Here is a 22,962-nt window from a genome sequence, read left to right as displayed (position 1 = left end):
CTTTCCTGTTGGGAATAAAAGGCCAGAGACTCAGCTTCCTTCCTTTCCGGGCATTTGGCCTTGGATGGAGGAGGGTGCTCCTGGGCGGGGAGGTGGTACAGAGGCTTCCTTGGGGAGAATTCTGCTACATGCTGAGGTGTGGGCTGGAACCACCCAGGCCTTGTGAGCCAGTGAAGAGAATACCCAGCTCTGCCCTGAAGACTGGGGGAGAGGGCCATCCTCAAGGCCGAGACTATTTTCAAAGGAGAAAGAACTGGATGCCTGGTCAAGCCTGGTGAGTTCTGTACCAAACTGTCCTCTGCAATTCAGAGCAGGAGCTGGGGCTAGCAGAGGTCTGTGCCTACCCTGCCTCACTTGGCGTCTGCAGGGGCAAAACTGAGAAACCCAGTCTCCCCATCATTTCCTGAGGGGGCTGGACAAGAACCCCCTCCTCCTTCTCAGAGGGGCCTAGCCTGAGGCTGCAGCTCACAGGAGCACCCCCACTCCTACCTCATCTCCAGCTCCTCGAGGGACTGCCATGGACTCAGCAACCAAGGATGAAATGCAGCCCTCACTTCCCCCTGGTATGAGCCCTCTGGGTGTGCTAAGGGAGGGATGGTGGCAAGAAAGATGGGAATGGTGGGGTTGGATCCTCCTTGCCAGGGCTGGCCGGAGCTCTATAGGGCAGCAAGAGGAATGGATCGGACTGCCCTAGGGGACAGGCTGAGAAGTAGGAAGGGGAGCAGGTTCGGGCCACTTCCTGCAGGCCCTGCCCAACTGACGAGGCTGCCCAGGCTCTTCCTGCCCAGGGCCTGGGTGGCCAGAGCAAGAGAGGGCGGAGCGGCTGGCCCGAGGAGCAGCACTCAAATGGGCCTCGGGTGTCTTCTACCGGCCAGAGCAGCTGGCCAGACTGGGCCAGTACCGCAGCCGTGAGGTTCAGCGTACCTGTTCACTGGAAGCACGCATCAAGGTGGGCATCAGTCAGGGGAAAGGAGTGCTGGGGACAGGCTGTAGGACTGGCCAGGCCTCACTGGCTGCCTCCCTCCCACAGTCGGTGGTGCAGTCCTACCTGGAGGGCGTGAAGACGGGTGTGTGGCAGCTGGCCCAGGCTTCTGAGGCTGTGCAGGGCGCCCGTGAGGCCCTGGGCCAGGCCCATGGGTTGCTGCAGGGTACGGCAGAGGCCATGCAGACCCTCAGACCGCTGCGGGAGCAGGTGGCGCAGCACAAGCAGCTGCAGGTCCTGTCTCAGCTGCTGCCCCGGCTCTGGGCAGGTGAGTGTGCGGGGGCCCTGGTCCTCAGCCCCCCAACCGTTAGTCAATAAACACCCATCACTGACCGAGGGGCTGGCGCACTAGTGGGAGATTGCATGGAGGGCCACACCAGGGACCTTCCAGAGAGTATTTCAGGCTTCAAATGGCATATGAAGCAGGATACAAATTGGCTCATTTGGGATTCTCAAGTATGAGTTGTATGAATCAGGACTGAGACTCAGCCAAGTGGCTCTGACCACCCTGGTTGCTAACTTATTGAAGTATTAAATAGCCGCTAGCATGGCCCCACGAATTCCACACTGCCTTGCCTCCAGGATCCCTGGCTTCCTCTTGTTCCATCAGCTCAGAAATTTACACCTGGCCTGCCGGGTCTCTAGACCCTTCCCTGGGTCCTTTCAGATTAGTCAGTGCTCTGCTGTACTGGTTGCTGAACACTTTACACCTCACTGCAGCCCTAGGGCCTCAGCACCCACTGCTGTACCCGTCATACAGAGGGGAGGTTTGAGACTCAGGGCAGTTTCCTCTCCTCCCTGCTTAGTGCCAGCCACAGTGGCCCACGCGCGGAGCCTGATTGATGCCAGGCAGCTCTTGGAGGCATATGTGTGCCTTCGGGAGCTGGAGCAGCTGCAAGAGGAGACGTGGGCACCTCTGGGGGGCCTGGAGTTGCCAGTCTTCGAGGGGCTGGGCCCCCTGGCTGAGGCTCTCGGCCAGGCGGTGGAGGCGGCTGCCGGGGCCGCAGGGCAGCTGGCGCGGGAGGACCCAGCCCAGCTGGTGGCTGCCGTGCGTGTGGCGGAAGTGGATGCTGGGTACACAGCCTCCCTGGAGCTGGCCCCCAGGGGCTGGCGGCAGCGCTGTCTGCAGGCATTGCAGGAGGGCCTGGACAGGACCCACTTTGGGACGCCTCTCCTGCCTGAGCCGGGGGCCCTGGCAGGGTGGCTGGAGGCTCTGCGGGTGGCTTTACCAGCCGAGTTGTCTATAGCTGAAGCACTAGTAGCACCCTGCTGCCCACCGTACTACAAGGTGGTCCAGCTGTGGGCCCACACCCTGCACAGTGGACTGCGCCGCTGCCTGCAGCAACTCCTGGGAGGGCCTGAGCTGGGAGCTGCTGATGCCTTCACCCTGCTGCACTGGGTACTGCATGTGTACCTGGGGTCAGTACCCTCGGGGCATCGGGAAGTGGGTGGATCAGAGGCTGGGGGCTCAGAGTGACACTGGGCTGCCCATCTGCAGGCCAGAAATGATGGGGAGCCTAGAGTTGGGGCCTGAGGCTGACGTGTCTCAGCTGGAGCCCCTCCTGACCCCAGAGAACATTGAACAGCTGGAGGCAACATTTGTGGCCCAAATCCAGGTGAGTAGCTGGGGCCCAGGTACAGAGAAGCTCTGCCACCAGCTGTGGGCCTGTATCTGCAGAGTTGCATGTCTACCCGTCTCTAGCAAGATCAGTGCTCTGCTACGTCCTGCCCCCCTTTGCCCCTTTCCCCAGGCAAATGTGACCCAGTGGCTGCAGAAGGCACTGGATGGCGAGGTAGCTGAGTGGAACCGAGAGCAGGAACCTGGCACAGACTCTTCTGGCTTCTACCACTCACCTATGCCGGCCATAGTGCTGCAGGTGCGTGGGAAGAGGCCAGGCAGGTGGGAAGCCCCCAGAGGGAAAGGGGAGGAGAAAAGAACTTGGACTCTGCTGATGACCACCCGTTGCTGCCTGCAGATCCTGGAAGAGAACATTCGCGTGAGCAGCCTGGTCAGCAAGTCACTGCAGCTGCGGGTGCAGGGCATGGCACTCTCAGAACTGGGCACATTCCTGAGGAGGTCTGCCAAGGCACTGACCCACGTCCGGCCCCTAGCCCTGCTCCTGGGGCAGCCCAAGGGGGCTCTGAGTGAATAAGGCACACCAGGGGGAAAGGGCTTCTTCAAAACAGGGTCTTGGGTTTCTTGGAGGTGGGGCTGGAGTACCAGGGACTCAAGCTGTGGGGGCGCCAGGGTGACAGGTACAGGAACTACCTCTGCCCTTTGCAGCTTTAGTGATGCTCTGATCCGATTCTCCCGAGACCACGCCAGGGGGGAAACAATGGCCCCTTGTTACGTGCCCTACCTGCTGGCCACCCTCAACCACCAATCAGCACTCAGGTACCAGAACCCTCCCCCACAGAACCCCTGACTGAACCCCAATTAGGTATGGACCCAGTCCACACTAGGTCATCAGAAATTTTAGACTCACATAGCCCTGAGTGTCCAATCCTAGTTCTACTAATTGCTAACAGTGTGACCTTGGATGAGTTACCTAATCTTTCTGAATCTCATTTTTCTTATCAGTATTATGTGTGGGTAATAATGGTACATTCTGAGAATCATATAACAGGTGTGAAAAACCTATCGGTGCTTGCCTGACAGTACCAATTATTTATTCATTCATTCATTTATCCAACGCATACTTACCAAGGCCCTACTCTGTGCCACGTAATGTCTGAGGTTACAGCTGTGAACAAAACAGAAAAAAATCCCCTTCCTCTTGGGTCTTATGTTCTTTGGGGTGGGGGCAGAGAGAACAAACAAGTTAATGATGAGTTTGAATCCCTCCTGGCTGGGATTAAACTCTTCCCTTACCCAAACAGAAACCAAAAGACATGATTTGCTCCAAGTCACATTGCGAACTAGAGGCAGGTCTGGTTGGGCTCCTTCTAGCTGTCTGAGCCCACCACTCCCATCCTCAGTCCAAGCCCCAGATGTACAGAACTGCAGAGAGCCGCCATTCTTGCCCCCTCCCGCCACACACTTGCACCACTAGGTGGCGTCAGAGTGGCTAGACAACCGACGACCGCGAGGGCCTTGGCCTTGGTCCTGAAGCCTTAACTTTTGGTCCGTCCAGCTCCTCCGTGTCGGTCCTGCAGCCCGACGGGGCGGCTTCAGGAGCTTTGGCTCCGGTGGAGACAGCGCTGGACGAGTTGCAGAGGAGGATCTGCCGCCTGGTGTTGGAGGCACTGCTGGCGGAGCTCCAGGTAAGGCTTCAAGTGGGGATTGGGGTGGGGGGAGGAGATACAACATATATGGGTGTGCGTCTCAGCAGGGGGAATCGTTCGGCTAGTTCTGGATCGTTCCTTCAACCCCATTTCTGCCCTCACCCCCAGCCCCTGTTCGCGGCTCTGCCCTCACGCCGGTGGCTGTCGAGCCCAGAGCTGCTGGACAATGTGTGCGAGCGGACGGCGCACGTCTGCCAAGATTTTAGGCGCGTGCGGAATCCTGCGGCCCAGGTGCATTTAGGGGAAAGGCTGGGGAGTAGGGAAGCGCCCATGGGAAAGGCATGCTGAACCCACTGCGCTCTCCGCAGCTGCTCCTGGCGGAGGCGGAACGTACGGTGGTACTGCAGTACCTGCGTGCGCTGATGCAGGGCCGCCTGGTGTGCCGAGGAGCCGACGAGAGGACCCAGGCGGCCGAGCGCCTGCAGCACGACGCGGCCCAGCTTCGGGAACTTTTCCTTGGTTTGGTGAGAATTCATTAGGCGAGCAGATGAGCGGGAGTATCAGTGGTTGGGTGGAGGTCGAGGGCGAACGCGAGACCTACCCTGCGGTGCTCAGGGCCTGGAGGAGAGTGTTCAGTGCGCGCCAGTGCTCCTCGCTCTGCGGGATCTGCTGAACCTCCGCGACCCCGTGCTGCTTGGCCTCGAGGTGGCAGGCCTGCGACAAAAATTTCCAGACGTAAGGTGCGAAGACTGGTTCTGGTGCGGGGAGGGGGCGGAGGGAGGGGAGGATGGATTCGGGAAGAGCGGGGCGGAGCTGACACACACCTCTCTGGTGTCCCCGCAGCGAGGATCACGTCTCTGCCCTCTTGGACCTGCGCGGGGACGTGTCGCGGGAGCAGCGCCTGGCCGCACTCAGCTCCTTGCAGGCGGGCCCACAGCCCTCGCCCTCTGTCGGTCGCCGCGCACTCTTCAGCCTCGTCCCAGCACCTGCTCCTGCGCTGTCCTCCTGCCTTCCCTCGGGGCCCTGTTCCTGACGCCGGGCTGCCCTCCGGATACAGTGACGGCCCCCGGACGCCTGAATTGTGTACTGGGGGAAGGGGGATAAAATAAAAGTGCGATGATTAGGGGGTCCACGCTCAGTGAAACGCCTAAGGTATCCTGGCTCCAGTCCTCATATATGGGCTGCACCTCACCTATCCTGACATCAGCCCGGTATGGACTGTGTTCCCAAGTACCCGAGCTTCTGCCGCCATAGGTGGACTTCAGCCCCATCTATCCGCGCCAGGGCAGTGAGCTTGTGTGTCGAGGCCCAGACTCTGAAGGCCGACTAGTACCTGAAGCGCGGAAACCCGCCGGGTCCTCATGGAGGGGGCGGGCTTAAGATAACGCCGCGCCCAGGGGCGTGACTTGGTGGAGGACACCGCCACCTCTGCTCTGCCTGGCCCCACCCACAGCTGTGTTCTCGGGTGCTCGCCGCCGCCGAATTTGACGTGAATAGGCGCGCCTTCGCGTGAGCGTGCGCGCGGCCGAGTGCGTGCGTCACCGGCGGTCAGCTCCCGCGGGCTGGGCGGCTGGCGACTGGTGTTGCGGAGCGGGAACGGCGGTGGTGAGAAGAGGAGCGAACAGGTGGGGGCGCGGTACGCGGACGGAACCCCCCACCCCCGAGAGGCCGCGAAGGCACGCGACACGACCCCTACTCATCTAACCAGGAACCCCCCCCTCCATTGTCCTCTGGCTCCGCCCTCCATTGGCCACGCCCCCTGCCCCATCCTCCGCCACTTATTGGCTGCAGGTCACGCCCCTCCTCTAGCTCCCCGTCCCCATTGGCTCCTCTTCCACGTTACCTCTCCGAGAGTTTTTTATTGGCGTAGGCCACACCCTCTCATTTGTCACCAGACTCCGCCTTGTGTCTGGGCTCCTCCCCGGCCATCTTTCATTCATTCCGCATGTAGTGCTGGGTGCTTGGGACATGGGGGTCAAACAGATCCGTCCCTGCCCTGAGGGAGTTAAGGGGGTGGTGTGGGGACACGGATCTAGGCTCCGACAGTGACAGCTTAGGGTGGTAAAGAAGCCGCCTAGACCCTGGGAGCCTCCAAGACGCCAGGAAGGCTTCCCGGAGGAGGTGAGACCTAAACCGAGACCTGAGGAATGGTTAGGAGTTTGCTACAAGGAGACATTGCGAGGGCATTCTTGGCAAAAGAACCTGAGACGTGAAAGAAACAGGCGTATTCTTGGTAATTGCGAAGAGGTAGGTCGAATGAAAGAAGGGGGGGGGGATGAAGGGAGGGGCGCAGAGACCAGTGAGGAGTCCAGAAAAGTGTAGTTAGTTGAGAAGAGTGAAGTCTGAGGCCTGAAATCTTTTCAAACAGCTGGTCACTAGGCAGAGGGAAGGGAGGTGGGGGCAGGGGATCAAAACTAGATATGGAAACATAATGCGTGGAAGGAATGATTCCAGTTCTAGAAGGAGAAGTGCTCTTGGGTTCATCCATTTATTGAGCAACTGCTCTGGGTCGGGTACTATTCTGGGATCTGGAGACACAGCTGTGAACATTCGAAAGGAAAAAGCAGATAGCTAATAATGACATATACTGTACTTCAGGTGGTGACCACTGCTTCAGAGACCAATAATGTGGAGAAAGGAAGATTGTGGTGGCGAGGAAAGAGGAGGTTTACTATTTTATATAGAGTGTGTTAGGGAGACTTGTCTAATAACATATTTGTGCAGAAATCTGAGGAAAATGGGAGAGTGAGCCCTGCAGTTATCTGGGGGAAAGCATTCCAGATAGGGGACATGTTCAGTCTGGGATGCCTGTTAAGTACATTCAAGTAAAGATGTTGAATTGAGAACTGGCAACACTAGTCGGAAGTTTATAGAAGTCTGGGCTGATGTACTTAAAATCATGAAAGCAGATGAGATCACCCTGGGAGTAAGCATAAATGGAGAAAAGTAGAGACGTTTTCATAGTTTCCAAGTCCTGAGGCATTACAACGTTAGGAGATCAGGAAGACAGGCATGATGAGCAAGAAAGACCAAGAACTAACAGCCAGTGAGGTAGGGAGAATATGTTTGAGTGTGTTTGAGAAGCCAAGTGGAGAACATGTTCCCAAGATGAAATGATTAATTATGTCAAGTGTGCCAAATCAATATGAAGATCATTGGTGACTTTGGTCAGATCAGTTTCAGTGGAAAGTGGGGACAGAAGCCTAACTGGAGTGAAACCTAAGAGGAAAAGAAGGAATCCGACTGCATACAGATGGATGTTGTGCTGCAATAAGGAGCAGCTGGTGGGAGATGCGGTGGGGCTAGAAGAGTGTGGGGTCAAGTGAGGGTTTGGTTTTGTTTTTTTTTTTTTTAGGACAGAAATAACAGCATGTGTTTATGCTGCTGGAAAGAATCCAGTAGAGAGGAAGAGATTGATGGTGTTGGAGAAATGCTGGAATTGTGTCCCTGAGCAGGCAAAGAAGTTCAGATTCTGGAGCCTTCAGTCAGTCTCTGGGGAGAGACTGGATTGTTCTGAGCCCTAGTACAGAGCAAGGGGTGAACGTGCCAATGCCAGCCTTGGATGACCATTAGAAAGAGGCCTCTGATAGGAGACAGACCAAGGATTGGCTTGAACTTGCTGAAGTCTCCCTCTGCTCCCCCAAAAGCCAATTCTAATTCGGATTTAAATAGATGACCCAGAGGGGAGAGAGATCATTCCAGGTGGAGGGACTAACATAAGCAAGGGGCATGCAGGCACTCAACCTGACTGAGGCCAACTGAGCTGGAGGAGGTGGTGGAGCCAGGTGGGAGGGGAGGGCTGAGACTGAGAAAACGCCATAGTTGGAAGGCAGGTAGAAGGTGGTGAGGCCCCCTCAGCCTTCATCCCAGCGACTGGGGCTACACTATACCAGCTCCCAGTCTGGGTGGGTGCTGAACACAGGGATTAAAATCATGAGTAGGGGCTCAGGCCTTGCTCTCAGCAGCTCATAGTCTAAGGGGATTCCAGCACCACCATCTAGGTGAGTGTATAAATTCTGCCTCCTCCCTTCCCCCAGTCCAGCTTCCTTGGGTAAGCCTGCTGGAGGGAATGGACACGGGGATGGGGGTGAGGGGCTGTTACCCAGACCCCTGGTGGCAGGCCCCGAGCCCACTAAGCACCCAGCCAGGGCAGTGTGGAGCACAAGGCCTGTTGGTGCTCGGGCCACACCCACTCATACTGGCCTCCACATGCCCTTCTGTGTCCCCAGAAGTCGACAGTGTGGGGAGTTGGAGTGACCCGGCTGGATGTGACCCCAGGACAGAATGGTGCTGGACTCAGGGGCTCAAGTGTATGAACAGGCACCCCCCAGCCCACCAGCCAGTCCCTCATCCTTGGGCCATAGGCTGAAGCCCTCAGACCGAGATGGGACACTGCTGTACCCCTGGCCTCAGTCCCTGGCCTTGCCCCTGGCTCTGTCAATCCCCTCAGCCCTGCGGCCCCGGCCTGAGCTGCAGCCCTTCTCAGAGCTGCACTTGGGCCCCCGTGGACACATGCGTCGCAGTGAGAGCACCTATACTGTAAATAGTACTGGCCGGCGGGGGGGTGGCACCCAGGGTCGGGGCCCACCTGGACGGGGACGGGACCCAGGCGGGGGCACCCTGCGGTCTGCAGCCTCCCTGCCTCACATTGCTAAGACTCGAAAGGATGCAGGCCGTGGTGCCAGCAAGAGCCCTTGCATGTTGGTGGCCTTGAGGCCAACCAATATGGACCGAGAGCGGGACAAGTTCTTCCAGTCCCACTATACCTACAACCCACAGTTTGAGTACCAGGAGCCCATGCCCACGGCTGTGCTGGAGAAGTACTGTGAAGCTTCTGGACAGTTCATCCATCAGGTCAGTTCAGCCTGCCCACCTCACCCTGGTCCTGATCACCCAAGAGGCCTGGTCTGACCAGCCACCGCAACCCTATGTGCAGGCAGTTGGCATCATTGAGGCTGTCCTGGAGAAGTTTGGTACCTATGAACACTTTGAAGCTGCAACGGGGGGCCAGCTGCTGACCAAGTGCCAGATCTGGTCCATTGTTCGCAAATACATGCAGAAGGAGGGCTGCGTTGGGGAGGTGAGCTAGCCCTGTCTTCGAGGCCCCTCTTCTGTGTGCCCCAAACCAGGCTGCCAGGCCCAGCTTGTGATCCCAGGCAAGCCCCTGTCCCAATAAGGTGGCAGCTGGCTCTGAGCAAAGGTGGTGAAGGGTGTGTGGCCTGCCTGCCCTGTGGCCATCAGTGGGTTCACCTGCACCCTGGTCCCAGGGCTGGTGGCCATGGCTTAGGTTCATTACCACCCGCAGGTTGTGGTGCAGCTGAGTGAAGACCTGCTGTCCCAGGCAGTGATGATGGTGGAGAACAGCCGACCAACGTTGGCCATCAACCTGACTGGAGCCCGCCAGTATTGGTTGGAGGGCATGCTGCGGCACGAGATAGGTCAGGGTGTGGGTAGGTGGGTGGGTGGGTCGGATGAGAGGGGGGCTGGGGCGGGGTGGGGGGCAGCAGGGGGCCCCAGTAACCCCACCCCCTCTCTTTCTTCCCCTTCCTTCCGGAGGACGGGCCCTTTCCCTTCGTGAGCAGCTACCTCCTCCCTCTGGCTCACAGAGGTAGGCCAGAACATGCCTGCCCACTCTGGGCTCACCCTCATCTCTTGCTCCTTTTGGGTATCTTTTCCTCCCTCTACTTCTCTACTTCCTCTCTGATTTCCCTTGACAGTGGGGACAAGGCTGCTGAGGCCCGGACAGGCCAGAGGGAGTACTCTGAGGGTCCCACTAGCCCTGCCAACACGGAGGCCCTCCAGGGTGGGTGGAAGGCCAGATCCTAGGAATGGAATTAATTGAGGACACAAAGCCGGGTTTTAGGAGGGGATAGGTTGAGCTGAAAAGGGGAGCATGGGACACTAATTATCATTCATTTCTGTCTGTCTCTCCTCCTCAAGAATCCTGTAGCTCTGGGCAAAAGGTGTTTTTCGCTGGGGTCATCAGCATGACTGTCAAATTGATACGGGCATGCAGGATGTGGGGCTGGGGTGGTTTGTGAGTTCCTGCACCTCTCCGAGGGGCGTGCGGGGCAGTGTGAGTTTGGAAGGGTTGTTTGTGTGTGTAGCCCTGGTTGGGTGGGGAGGGATTCTGGTGTGTGGGACTCTCAGCCTTTGGGTGTGAGTTCACCTGAGGAGGGTCTTCCCGCTCCTGGGGTTGGGTGAGTATGTTTTGTGGGCGGGGAGAACTTGCGGGAGAGCCTGAGTTGAGGGGCTGGAGTATGCGAGTCACCATGAGTCACCGTCACTGTCACCGGTTAGAGGTTCTGTAGGAGGTAGCAGTACAGGGCCGGCAGGCTGGTCCCCTGGATGACCTACCCAGTGCCTCCTTCCCCTCGCCTTCCCCATAGGCACTCACTACCTGCGGGGCGTGAACAACGCGCGGCAGCCGTGGCACAGCGCCGAGGGCCGGCTGCAGTACGGGCTGCGGCCAGCGAACCCCACGGAGGAGGGCTTGGCCAGCCTGCACAGCGTGCTGTTCCGCAAGCAGCCCTTTCTGTGGCGCGCCGCACTGCTCTACTACACCATCCACCGCGCCTCGCGCATGTCCTTCCGCCAGCTCTTCCAGGACCTGGCGCGCTACGTGCAGGACGCCGACGTGCGTTGGGAGTACTGCGTGCGCGCCAAGCGCGGCCAGACGGACACCTCGCTGCCCGGTGGGCGCCCGCGCCGGGTTGGGGGGGATGCCCTGAATGAGGCCTGGGGGTGTGCGGGATGGGGGGGGAGTGCCCTGAGCAGGGGGTGGCCTCGGTGGGGGGTGGGGGGGCGGAGGGCCACGGGCTTAGGGGCTCACAGCCCTCCCGTGCCCCACAGGCTGCTTCAGCAAGGATCAGGTGTACCTGGATGGCATCGTGCGCATTCTGCGGCACCGCCAGACCATCGATTTCCCATTGCTGACCTCACTGGGCAAGGTGAGGGGCCAGGCCACAGACCTCTAGAGATCCAGCCAGCTTTCCTCGTCCCGGCAGTGTTCCCTGAGCCTCTGATGGCTGCCTGACTGAGGATTAGGTGCCAGGCTTCTCTGGTGGGGAGACCTGGGTGGAGGTGAACAAAGAAGAAATGACAGCCTGGCAGCCAAAAGTAGGTACTCGACCTAGACTGTGGGTGTATGTGTAGATACCACATCTCAAAGAAGGTGAGCATTCAGGCCTGGGGAGCAGTCAGGAAAGTCTGGGGGAGGAGGCTGGAGAAATGGCCAGGGACCAAATCTCTGGCTCTGGGTATCTGTGCCAGGCTGAGGAAGGTGGACTTTACCTGAAGCAACGGGGTACCTGGAGAGCTTTAGAAAATGTAACTTTTGCTTTAGAAGACTCCCTGTGGCTGTTATATGGGAGGTGGATTGGAGAGAGAGGCCTAGGGAAGGGAGTGCAGGGGGAGGAGGAAACTGCCTTTCCAGTCACTCTGGCGGGATTGATGGCGGTCTGGTCACCGCCATGCAGTGGCCATGCAGCGGGAGGGGCAAGCTGGAGAAAGCTCTTTGGAGAGTGGAATTCCTCTAACCCAGTGGCCACCCTGAGTTGGAGGGTGACATATTCCAGGTCCCTTCCCTCAAGCTGACCTAGAGAACCGTGAGGGGGGAACCGTGAGGGGAACCGTGGGGCTGGCAGAAGCTGGCACCCCGGCGTTCAGTGGTGGGTGTGGGGTCTGCGGTCCCTGAGGGAGATCGGGGAAAGGTGTTCAGGAGGCAGCTGGATACCTAGGTTTGGAAGTGAGGGAAGAAGCTAGGTTGGGGTTAGGAGAGCAAACACACCCAGGACTAAGCCTCAGGGTACATAACACTGGGAGTGGATCCAGAGGGAGGCATTCCAGGAGCAGAGGGCCATGAGCCATTGGTGGAGAGCTGGGACCAGCTACCTGAAAGCCATGGCTACCTCTGGCTGCCCCTGAGGCCCAGCTTCCTTCCTGCAGGTGTCTTATGAGGATGTAGACCACCTGCGGCCCCATGGGGTGCTGGACAATACCCGGGTGCCCCACTTCATGCAAGACTTGGCGCGCTACCGGCAGCAGCTGGAGCACATCATGGCCACCAACCGGCTGGATGAGGCAGAGTTGGGCCGCCTGCTGCCTGACTGATGCCGGTTGAGGGCTACAGGCAGAGGCCCTGGACGAGGGCTCCAGATCAGCTCCCAGAACATGAAGCTGACTGTTCTGTGCTTCCATGGCCTGGGTGTTTCTTGGGGAATTGGGAGGGCAGGAGCATCCCAGGAGGTAGGAGTGGCAACATCAGAGGGTTTGTGTCCCTTGCTAGCCTCTCAGGCCCTGGGACCAGCAGTAGCATGTCAAGCAAAATGAGTCTGCCCTCCTACCACTAGCTCTCTGTTGAGTGGAGGGGAAGCCTGGGGGCAGGAGGGAGGCTGAGCATGATGGGGATGGGGGGTGGTTTGGGAGTAGAAACTTGTTCTTGCATGAGATGGCTTTGGGTGTCTGCATACTCCAGTTTCTCCCTTCCCCCACCTGGCCCCTCGGTGCTCCTTCAGCTTTCACGCTGTCTACCTCTCACTGGGTCCTGGTGGGGATCTCCCTTCTCCTGGGGTGACTGCCTGGGTCTGAGGGCCTGGCTTTCACAGAGACTCAAGGGGCAGGGGTCCTGGCAGTAGAGACCCAGCTGGGCTGGGGTGTGATTTCTAGCATTTTGCCTCTCCCACTGGCCATGTATTTATACCCTATTTATGTGCTCTGCTTCCTGGGGCTGGGAGGTAGCAGTTTCTGACGGTGTGGTGGAGGGAACAGAGCTCCTCTGGAAGGCACGAACTGCTCCTAGCCCCACTCTCTCTCTCTCACACACACACACACACACAGTCTTTTAGGCCTTGTGGGTCAACCCCAAGAGCTCACCTGGCCTTGCCCCCGGCCCTCCAGTGGCCTGTGCTGTTCCTGTCTTTGCCCACACCCTCACAGCTGGCCTCTGGCAGATGGTGCCAGAGGCTGGCAGCAGCCACACTTGAGCCTGGGGGGCAAGCCCCTAGCTGTTGTCTCAAGTCCTGAGCCCCCCGGACCAAGAAGGTGTAGAGGTGGTGGTTGCTTCCGGTTTCACCTCAGACTCCGCTGTGTGATGCTGACCCATTCCCACTCTCACCCTTGCCCTTGGTTTTCCCATCTATAAAATTCAGAAATGCAACTGGAAAGTCCTTATTCGTTTAGTCAGTGACTATGTGTAGAGCACCTTCTGTGTGCCAGTTACTGGTCAGAACACCCTCACTGAGTTCCCGGTCCAGAGAGAAACAAGACAATTAAAACAATTATACGCAAGTGTATGGGCTCTGTCTACCCAAGATCCCTTCCTCTTCCTCTCTCCTAATCTCACTTCCCAAGGCTGTGAGCTCTAGCCTGCCCTAAGTGGAAAGAAGTCTCCCTTCCCTGGCTCTGTGCACCAGGCCCAAGGGCTTCCATGAAGTGGGGCAGGTGACTATATAGCCCCCCCCCCTTCAACTGCTGCATGAGGGGAAAAGCTCTGTAGGGCAGGGCCCAGGGGTCTGGCCCTTGTCCCACGGGGGCCTGGGACTGAGAGCTCCAGGGGGGTGCGGCTTGGAGTACTGAGGATGAAATGGGGCTAAGAACCGGACAGTGGGGCACAGAGCTGCCCAGGTTGCTGAGCCTCAGGGGCACAGACCCACACCCTAATTCTGGGCAAAAAGCCAGAGTCACACAGAGACCCCAGGCTGACCCTCCGGAGTTTATTCACTTCTAGTGGTACCGGGTCAGATGGAGACTTGGTGGCACCCCCCCCCCCAATGCCAGGGCAGGATCCCAGGTCCTATCCGGCTTGGGCAGGGGCGGCCTGTCAGTGCTCAGGCATTCAGGAATCTAGAGATAGAGAAAAAGTGGTCAGTCAGGTGGGGCCACCCTTCCACCCATCTGGCACCGGGTTTGGGTAGCCTCACACCTTCAGACTCATCATCCGCCTCGTCACCCGCCTCAGCCTCTGGCTCGGGTTCGGGATCTGGCTCCAGTTCAGGTTCTGGTTCTGCCTCTGCCTCTGGTTCTGGTTCCAAATCCTGCCCAGCCTCATCAGAGGCCCCAGCTTCCAGCTCCGGATTGAGTTCCCCGGGCGTTCCGGATTGCACTGCCTCGGAGCCCCCGGGAACCCCAGCCTCGTCGCAGTCTGAAGCTCTGGGCAGTTCGGGGCAAGTGGTCCTCAAGCTAGGTGCCTCGGGTGTCCAGTGGCCAGGGCATGGAGTGTCGTAGCTGCGTTCCCGGTAGCCTGGGGCGGAGGTGGGGGTATCCGAGGCTTATTTTACGCTTCTGCGGTATCCTTGACACACACCCATTTGGGGGGCGGGGAGACTGCTACTTGGTTCCCCACTCTACCCTTCACGCCACGCCCCGTGCTCTGGCTCAGGCCCCGCCCCCCGCGCTCTCACCGGTGCCCACGTGCTGCCAGTCCCAGGCGGGGTCGGGCGCCCGCGTGGTCCGCTGGGCGCAATGCAGCAGCTCCTGGCAGGCGGCCTCGCCCTTGCTCTGCACCAGCAGCAGCAGGCGGCGCACCCTGCGCTCGGCATCCGGCAGCGCGTCCAGCGCCTCGTACTCGGGCCCGGTGAGCACGCCCCGCGCCAACAGTGCATCCAGCAGCAGCCCGGAGTCGGCCTGCAGCGTCTCCACCAGGCGTTTCCGCTCGCGATCGATCGTTTCTGAGGGCCGCTCTTGCGCATTGCCCATGGTGGGGGCTGCATGGGGGAGGGGGAAAGAGGTAGTGGGAGCCGGGACTCCCCCCCCTTGACCTCTCTCCCAGGCTCTCAGTAAACACTCGTGGTTGGGATTTAAGTTCACCTCGACCCCGGCAGCCGGACAGCTCCTCAGCAGAGGGCTTGTCCCAGTCTCCTCCCCAGGCTTCTCCTTGGGCACCTAAATGTCAGCTGTGGTTCTCCTCTCCTCTATGCTCTCCCTGGGTCCTTATTTATTCTCTACTCCTCTCCCCAGTCAGCACGTCCCTCCTGAGCCCCGGGCTGCCTGTGGATCCTACATTCTATTCACACCCAGTTTATCCGAACTAACTTCTTTTTCCCAGCCTGCTTCCCCACCTTAACAGGCAGAAAGACCCGCAACTGATCCCGCTACCCAACACCCAGCTTGCAGTCGGGTCCTTTCCAGTCTATCCGCTGAATATTTCTGTCATCCTAACCTCTTACTTAGTCTAGCGTTTCATGTCCAGCTTAGACCCTGCAAAGCACTGAATCCCCTCTGCACCCAGGGCACAGGTGCTGAGAGTCTCTCCTCACCGACCAAAGAAGTCCAGGCTCCTTATTCTGACCCTGAGGGCCGTCTTGCCAGGACAGGCTCTGCCCCTGCAGCGCCTCACCAATGCCACCACTGTGTCCTGGTTCCCTAATACCTGAGCAGGGTTACCTGAATTCTCTTGAGTCCTAGCTCTGACCAAGATCTCCTGACAGATATCCAACTGTCTCCTGCTGCCCTGGGAATCTTCTCTTGCTTTATCTCTAAGTACCACGGACCCAACTCATAAAAGCTGCCAACAAGTGCTTGCTGAACTTTTACTGTTTTCTTCCGTGGACCTTCCCATTTTGAGAGACTGTAGTAAGCAGCGGGTGTTAGGCAGAAATTAATCTGCTTTGTCCATTTATTAACAACCAAGGACAATGGCCCATCACTTGTGGGGTGATCTGACGCAGGCAGCAAGGCCCCTGGCATTAAGGGGCAAAGAGGCCCTAGACCACTCCTTCTCTCAGCCCATCTCCCCTAGCCTTGGCTTTGTCCACACAAGCACCCTCCTGGGTTTCATCCTCCTTTTGAGGTCACTCCTCTACTTCTCTACCTGGCTCTAGGTCTGGGAGAGTGGCTGTGGTCCTAGCCCCCATCTTGCCTCCCAGGTCTCTCTCACTACCACCTGGTGTCATGCTATGCCTCCCTGGTCATTTCACCACTCCTGGCTATACTGAATTGTCAGCGCTTCCCCCAGACTACTGAGCAGAAACCAGAACTACCCCCTGCCCCCCCCTCTCCCTTCAGGTGGCATCTCTGACAAATGCTACTCCTCCACTACTCAGTGGGTCTCCATCAGCATCCTCCCTCAGCCCCAGCATCATCACCTCATCTCCTATGACAGTCTCTGTAAGTACTTCTCACTTCCATCACATCACCCTCACAGCACAGTGACTTTGACAAGTCTCTGGGACAGGATTTATTGTCCCTATTTTACAGATGAGGAGACAGGTTCAGAGAGACCAAGCGGCAGAATTGGAATCTGACTTGCTCTAGCTTGAACTACGAGATCTCCTGCCAAGCAGAATATCAGCCCTAACTACTTGTCTCCTTTCCCCACTGCCCCTCAGAGAGAATCAAGATTATGTGGCCTGGCCACTCAAACCACCTCCCACCCCTCTGGACAGCCAGGTTTCCCCCACCTACTTCTCTCCACCACCACCACATCTCCCTGCTGGGAGAACCGTGCCAGCCCCTGGCACATCAAAACATTTGCAGATGCTGTTCCCTAAGCCTGGAATACCCTTCCCCTTCCTCCATGCTGTGAACCCATCCCCCAAGACTCAAATGCCCCCTTGTCTACCCCAGTGCCTGAGTGTCCCAAAGACAGATTGGTCCCTTCCCTTCTGGCCCCAGTAACAGCATATACTCTTACCACCACGCTGACATCACTGCACTGTGTTCATGTACCCCCTGCCCTCTCCAGCTGAGACGTCCAAAGACTGTCCCCCCAGTCAGGGGTGCAGGACCTGCTCAGTACAAGTGCAGGGGGGGCGGGGGGTGCAGATTGCCTTGGCCCCTCCTTCTCCCTCATTGCTCCGCAAGTTATTTTCATGTTAGCCTCCTCCCTGCAGTACGCCAAGTCCTGCACTTTGTCCTGCCTGGGGTGCAGAGACCCCAGCTGCAAGCCAATGCTCACAAGTGAATACCGACGTTATGTCCCGGCCAGTCCTTCAAGGGTCACAGACCAAATCCTTCCCGGAGCTTCAGGCGGCTCCAGGTGCGAGGCATCGAGGGAGGTCTCGGCCTCCCTCCCACCTCTCTGCGCGGTCTCTCATGCTAAGGAGCGAGGGTCGTGGGAAACTGCGGGAGCCTTTGCGAAAGTGCGATCACAAGGCGCCCCTTACCTCCCCTCCACCCCGTCCCACTGCTTGAATCCCGCGGAGGGGCGGTGCTCACAGACCTCCTTCGAGCGCGGCTGGTGGTGGGGGGGCGCGGATTCTGCCCAATCTTAGTTTCTCTTCCCTCCCCCAGCCGGGTGGGGTGGGGCTCCCGGTTCTATGCGTTCCGGGCGGCCCCACTCATGCGTCGAGCCTCCGCGGGGCAGTAGATGACGAGGCAGAAAGGGCTGGGCGGGGTGGGGGTGGGAGCAGCAGCTGCGGCGGGGGCGGGGCGGCCAGGGCTGCCGGGAACTGGGAGGGGGTGGGGAAGGGGAACTGGGAGGGGGTGGGGACCCGGAGGCAGGCCTCGGGGGCCGCGCACCCCTGCACTTCTACGCGTAGTCCGCTTTCCCTCCCCACCCCGGGTGCACCGAATATGTCAGGGAGGGGGCAGTTGGGCCTGCTGGGGCCTGGCAATTCCCAGGAGCTTTACATCCATCTTCTCCTTGAGCCCTTTCTGTTTATCCCAGATAAGGCTCAGAGAAGGGGACCGGCTTACCCAGGATCACAGAGCAGATGCATTGTGGAGCTGGATGTGACCCCAAAAGCCCCTGGGTTCCGGACGTTGCAGCGGCCACGTGCTAGCCCTGGATCCGGCCAGAGGACGGGAGCCTAAGCAGAACTAGGGGCTGGTTCCCCAAGCATCTCCACTCTCCAGGGGTTCTGCTATTAAAGCCTTAGCCTCTGGAAATTTCTATGAATGCAAAGTCGACCCCCTACCCCCCTACCCCGCGCCAACCCATAACTTCTGTGCTCCCTGGTCGGTAGAGAAAAGAGACCAGAAACAGAAAAAAAATGCAGTTTATGTGCAGGGCTCAGTAATGGAGGACTGCAGAGTAGCAGGGTCTTCGTTCAGCCTCTTCCAGGGGCACCAGGAAGCCCAGAAGGGGGTGCTGCTGCAGGCCAGCCCCTCAGCTAGGCTGGCTTCAGAGTAAAGCGGGTCTCAGGGGGAGGGATTGGCCCCTGGGCCTAGGTAGGAGGCTCGGCTCTCAGGGTTGCTGTAAATGGTTAGAGCTCCAGGAAGGCCAAGAGCTGGGCCTCCCAAAGCCGCTTGGACATCCAGCAGGAGTGGTGCCCCAAGTGTGGAGTCCTTCCCTAGGAGGATTGGGCCGTGCTCAGCAGGGAGAGACAGGAAGGAGAGCCTCACCTGTCCTGCCCTCCGGTCAGTCAGGATGAAACATCCATTCTCAACCTGCCCACTCTCACCCAATGATGAGAGGATGGGTAGCCTTGACAGCTCTCCCAAGGGCCACCTGAACTCTGGGGATTTCCCTCCAAAACACAAACTGCCCAGCCCACCCAATCCTGGCAGCTCAGACCAAGGTCCTGAGTCACTAAAACTCTTACCTGGCCCCGGAGAATTTAACCCCTTGACCGCCAGCTCAGTCTCACTCCTCTCTGGACCCAAGGGCTGCATCTGCAAAGGAGAACCTCAGGAAGCAGCTGGGGGGGGGGGGGGAGTGGAGGAGGGGAGCTGGGGCTCTGGCTGAGGGCTTGGTTCAGTAACTCTAACCCCCTGCCCTCCCCCACCTTCATCTTACCAAGGACAGCTCCATGTCCAAGTCCATCAGGGTCCATTCTCGCCCTTGGTGGCTGGGGCCCAGCACCTGGGGGAAGAGCTCAGTTAGTGGCGCCCTCCCCTGGGCTAAACAGACCCCACCGAGGGCCACACCCCTCGCCCCATGCCCTGCCCTGCTGAAGGTGTACTCACATCCAGGGGCCCTGCAGGCTCCACACTTTCAGGGGGGGCCCGAAGCAGCATGGGAGGTAGCAGATGCTCTGGGCTCCGCCGCCCCCTCTCCAGGCCCAGAGTTCCCCTGCACAAAGAGAACAGCTGTCAGCCTGCAGTGTTCCCCCCCACCCCCAATCAGGTTCCTAAAGAACCTGTATACATCAGGATCAAAATCGGACATCTACAAAACGGTAGGAGAAGATACCCCACACAAGAGGGTGCTTAAAGAACGCCTCTGCTTCCTAGCCTCGACCTGAGGTTTGGATTATGGAACTGGGGTCTTGGGATATGTCCCATTGCTTTGGAATTGTTAACACCACTGGTTCTTAAACTACTGTGTACTTTACAATGTTTCCAATCACCGAAATGAACTCCATTACAATACAGATTCTGGGGCTCTACCCTAGATAGACTGATTGACCTGATGGGAGTTTCTACTTTCCAGGGCACTCTGATGCTGGTACTCTTTAGAGCAACTGAGATATCTGGTCAGATCATATTGCCTGATCTCCCCCTCAGCCACAACAGGCAGGCAAGGCTGGGAAGTCAGTTAGCAGTAGTCTATCTGCAAAAGTGACCCACAGGGCTCACAGTCAAGAATGGACTCTACTTACCTGTCAGGTAGCTCCCTGGGACCCCTTGGTTCAGGCTGTTGGGCATTCCTGGGCCCCTCGGGGCTGAAGTTCCCTTTCCCTTCCAGGATGGCCTGCACCACAGCCACGGGCAGTGGTGGGGGGGCTGTCACGCAGAAGTCACACTCGTTTGGGGCCAGGGCCAGCCCGGCCTCGCCTTCCCCCCCTGGGCTGGCCGGCTCTTCTTTGAGCAGTGCCAGGCCCTTCTCCCTGCACCAGAGAAAAGCTTCAACCAGACCCTGGCACTGACCTCCCCCCCTTCCCGCACAGTCATCTGGGCTGCCAGGCCCTCCCCGACAAGCTCCCCAGAGGGCGGCCTAGTCTGTCTTACCTCCTGCCGCTGCTGCTGGAAGGAGAAAGCCTGGTCCCATCAGGGGATGGAGAGTCTTCGTGGATGTCAGAGATGATAGGGCCCCTGGCCCTGTGAGAACTGCTGAGGCCCAAGGTGGTCTCTGGGAGGGGCTGTAAGTAGAAGACTAAGCCCAGTCCTTTCTCTCAAGCAACAGGGTGAGACAGAACCCAACCAGTACCCACATGGACCAGGTCTAAGGAGTAAGGTTTGAGGGGGGAGGCTCAGTCCATGATGGGGAGCCTGGGTCTGGGGGGCGGGGAAGGCTAGCCTCCACCTTCTCTTCCTGTTAGGGAATGGGGGAAAGGAATAGGCTCTCCATAAGCCTATTTGTGCCCTAGGGAAGGGAGGATGAGCAAAAACCTACCGACTGGATAAAGTAGGGGTCCTGAACGAGGGCACCAGGTAGAGAACAGGCATTGAATTTGGCCGGTGTTGGGCACGAGCTCCCCTCATCCAGCATCAGAGACCTGTGCAGGGGGCAGGGCAGGTTCATCCCCCATGCCTCTCAGCCTGCACCTCCCTCCCTCAGGCCCCAGCAGCCAAGTCAGCAGAGCTGAGGCCTGTTGCCAGGGTATCAGTCACATGCTGGAGGCAGAAGGGGCTCCCCCCAGAAATGGGGGCCCTTTGGGGATGGAGAGGGGAGGGAGAGAGCATGGTCTGAGCCCCAGACCCTCTGCTGTTGGGATGGTTTGGGGTGAGGGGGAAGGGGCTGCTGGAGGGGAAATTTGGGGCTAAGGTCCTAGAACATAGGGATCTGGGAATGGGGGTATTTCGTGGTCGAATTGAGGGGAGAGAGGGAAAGTCCTGGGGTAGGGACCTTGGGGAGATTGCCATGGGTTGAGGAAAACTATAGTGCAGGGAAGAAGAATGAGGATTCCTGGTGAGAGAGAAGGCTTCTGGAGGAGGAGTCCCTGCATGGGGCCTCTGGGAGGGAGGCTCCTGAAAGTGTGTGTGGGGGGGGAGGGGAGAGTGAGAGTGGACATCCCTGACTTTCTCACTCACAGCTTTCTCTTAGCTCCTGCGCTGCTGGACCCTGTCTGAAGTGGCCCAAAGAGGCACTGGATCAGCTAAAGAGGAAGCAAAGTGTTAATTCATACTTTAGACCTTGTACCCACCCAACAAGGCACTTCCAGGTGGATTTGCCGCCTTGGGCAGAGGAGGTGGGTGTGTTCAGGAGTGGTAGAGAGAAGTGGGGTAGGGGGAGAAGAACACCTTGCCAATGACCCGGTGCTGCTGACCGTGGCTCTGCCGCAGAGTCACCACCTCCCTCCATAAGATCTCGTTCTGCCTGCGGGGAAGGCGTGGGAGGGTGCTGAGGCATCTGAGAGTCCGCCCAGTCACCACCCCCCACAGAATGGCAGGTCTAAACCCACGACCACTCGGATGAGCGTCCATCCACGCAGAACAGAGTTCCACAGCTCAGCCCATTTGTCTGGATGGAGGCACCAAGACATGAGCGAGGAAGGAGCTGTCCACAAGGAGTGCCTGGCGGCCAGTGTCCTCTCGCCCAGACTCCCCCTCTCCCTCCCCACCCTCCTACGCCCCCTCCCCCGCACTGCCTGAGTTCCCGCAGCCGCGCCTCGGTGCTCTCCTGCACTCCCCGCAAAGCCTGCACCTCGCCTAGCAGCCGGCCCAAGTCCTCGGGGCGCCAGCGGCCGTCGTCGGTGCGCAGCGCAGGCACCTGCAGGGGGGAGGCACCATCAATTCAGAGTCATCTAGGACAGGGCCAGCCGTCTCGACACCTCCACCCGGGTTTGCTGGTTCCTGAAGGCCGCCCCCACCTTGCGCCGCACACGTTCCAGTAGCTGTTCTCGGCCGCGTACGAAGCTTGGGTGTTGGAACTCGACGTGGTCGCGCTCCGGCCTGAGCAGGCCGCCCTGCTCGATGCTCACCACCTTCCGAAAACCGTCTAGGGAGGGGAAGCGTGGGGGGCGTAAACTGCCCCATCCCGGAGCACCAAGGTACTCGCACCCACTTCCCGCCCCGGTCCTAGGGACTCACACATGTTGAGCTGCCGCACAAAGCTCGCCATGTTGCTGTGCTTGAAGTATTGGGGCAGCACTTCCTTGGCGAAGCGGCTCTGGTCGCTTACGAGGAAACTGGTCCCGCTCTGCCAAGAACGCCGCCCGCCCACTCACCGTGCGGGCGGAGACCGGACGACACAGTGAGCCGTGCCCGCCCACGGCCAGGCCCGCGCTCTGGGGACCCGGCCTGCCGCTCATGGAGACATGGGGCAAGGCCAGGCCAGAACCGGCTCTGAGGCCTAGCCTGGGGCGGCCACAGTGAATCCCTACCCTAGCCCGACCCAGACTCCGTACTTGGTTCTTGGAAAGAAAGAGCAGAAGCCAGACTTGAGTCCCCAGCCCTGGACGGGTCCCAGACCCAGGATGCCACTCTGAGCTAGAACCAGACCCAGCCCTTCCCTTCTCCAGGTCTCTTGTTTTCCTATCTGTCTGTTGGGGTGGGATGGGAACTAAATGACCTCGAAGATCCCTCAGGCTCTAGGTCTCCAGAAGACTCCTACCCTTTCCTCGGTCCGGAGGAAGTCGCCTCACCTCCATCTCACGCACACCCCCTCCAAGGTAAACTACACTGGACAGCTGAATCGAGGGACCCACAGCCCCGTCCCAGGCGGGGGTGGGGTGGGCATGGATGTTCACTGACGTGGAAGGGTCCCGGGGACCACTGGGGAAGTCGAGGGGCCCCAGCCCTCACCGGGCTCCAGCGGATCAGGTGGTCGGTCCCCGGGTCGCCCACCAGCGCCCACAGCTTGCCGAGGAAGGCTGGCACGGAGCTGGGGCCCGGCTCCGTGGGCAGCGCGGCTGGCGCTTCCTGCATGGCGCGGTCTCGGCCCGGCTAAGCGCTCGGGCCGGGCGCCGCGGGGCTTGTGGAAGCCGTGGAAA

At 59.0% G+C, this 22,962-nt stretch overlaps 4 protein-coding genes across 10 annotated transcripts; 2 read left to right on the top strand and 2 right to left on the bottom strand.

Annotated features, from left to right (window-relative positions):
• The first annotated feature begins 439 nt into the window (after positions 1–439).
• On the top strand, positions 440–5,240 carry EXOC3L1 (exocyst complex component 3 like 1). 2 transcript variants are annotated; one of them, XM_028097309.2, is made up of 13 exons: positions 440–563; positions 789–949; positions 1,031–1,250; positions 1,789–2,401; positions 2,481–2,598; positions 2,734–2,859; positions 2,959–3,059; positions 3,267–3,377; positions 4,117–4,246; positions 4,376–4,498; positions 4,576–4,731; positions 4,823–4,947; positions 5,051–5,240. In XM_028097309.2, exons 1-13 carry the CDS (start codon positions 518–520, stop codon positions 5,238–5,240), a joined length of 2,220 nt encoding a protein of 739 aa, XP_027953110.1. In that variant the 5' UTR covers positions 440–517. The 2 variants fall into 2 exon arrangements, with proteins under 2 accessions (XP_027953110.1, XP_087883541.1); XM_088027415.1 differs by having other exon boundaries at positions 4,376–4,500; positions 4,569–4,731.
• A 502-nt stretch (positions 5,241–5,742) lies between these two features.
• Positions 5,743–13,488, top strand: MATCAP1 (microtubule associated tyrosine carboxypeptidase 1). Of its 2 annotated transcripts, XM_028095517.2 has the most exons (7): positions 5,743–5,832; positions 8,437–9,061; positions 9,144–9,287; positions 9,513–9,645; positions 10,597–10,902; positions 11,060–11,157; positions 12,155–13,488. In XM_028095517.2, exons 2-7 carry the CDS (start codon positions 8,492–8,494, stop codon positions 12,317–12,319), a joined length of 1,416 nt encoding a protein of 471 aa, XP_027951318.1. In that variant the 5' UTR covers positions 5,743–5,832; positions 8,437–8,491; the 3' UTR covers positions 12,320–13,488. The 2 variants fall into 2 exon arrangements, with proteins under 2 accessions (XP_027951318.1, XP_087883540.1); XM_088027414.1 differs by lacking the exons at positions 5,743–5,832; positions 12,155–13,488 and having other exon boundaries at positions 8,096–9,061; positions 11,070–11,154.
• Positions 13,489–13,900: 412 nt separating this feature from the next.
• Positions 13,901–14,902, bottom strand: NOL3 (nucleolar protein 3). Its single transcript, XM_028096496.2, has 3 exons — positions 14,608–14,902; positions 14,130–14,447; positions 13,901–14,050 (listed from the first exon to the last, which is right to left on the bottom strand). The coding sequence occupies exons 1-3, from the start codon at positions 14,900–14,902 to the stop codon at positions 14,043–14,045; spliced, it is 621 nt and encodes a 206-aa protein (XP_027952297.1). The 3' UTR covers positions 13,901–14,042.
• On the bottom strand, positions 14,829–22,962 carry HSF4 (heat shock transcription factor 4). 5 transcript variants are annotated; one of them, XM_028096461.2, is made up of 14 exons: positions 22,775–22,962; positions 22,061–22,169; positions 21,841–21,968; positions 21,616–21,740; positions 21,272–21,347; positions 21,062–21,126; positions 20,424–20,526; positions 20,039–20,169; positions 19,690–19,917; positions 19,055–19,160; positions 18,885–18,950; positions 18,691–18,760; positions 17,843–17,955; positions 14,829–14,910 (listed from the first exon to the last, which is right to left on the bottom strand). In XM_028096461.2, exons 1-13 carry the CDS (start codon positions 22,895–22,897, stop codon positions 17,849–17,851), a joined length of 1,437 nt encoding a protein of 478 aa, XP_027952262.1. In that variant the 5' UTR covers positions 22,898–22,962; the 3' UTR covers positions 14,829–14,910; positions 17,843–17,848. The 5 variants fall into 5 exon arrangements, with proteins under 5 accessions (XP_027952262.1, XP_027952247.1, XP_027952268.1 ...); XM_028096446.2 differs by lacking the exon at positions 14,829–14,910 and adding an exon at positions 17,447–17,531 and having other exon boundaries at positions 17,843–17,930; XM_028096467.2 differs by lacking the exon at positions 14,829–14,910 and adding an exon at positions 17,487–17,531.

Source organism: Eumetopias jubatus, unplaced genomic scaffold (assembly GCF_037043125.1).
Source record: "Eumetopias jubatus isolate StellerSeaLion01/CBP00866 unplaced genomic scaffold, mEumJub1_p1.0 scaffold_10, whole genome shotgun sequence".
Taxonomy (NCBI): Eukaryota; Metazoa; Chordata; class Mammalia; order Carnivora; family Otariidae; genus Eumetopias; species Eumetopias jubatus.
The sequence above is the reverse complement of the archived record's forward strand: the minus strand, read 5'-3'. Positions and strand labels throughout refer to the sequence as shown.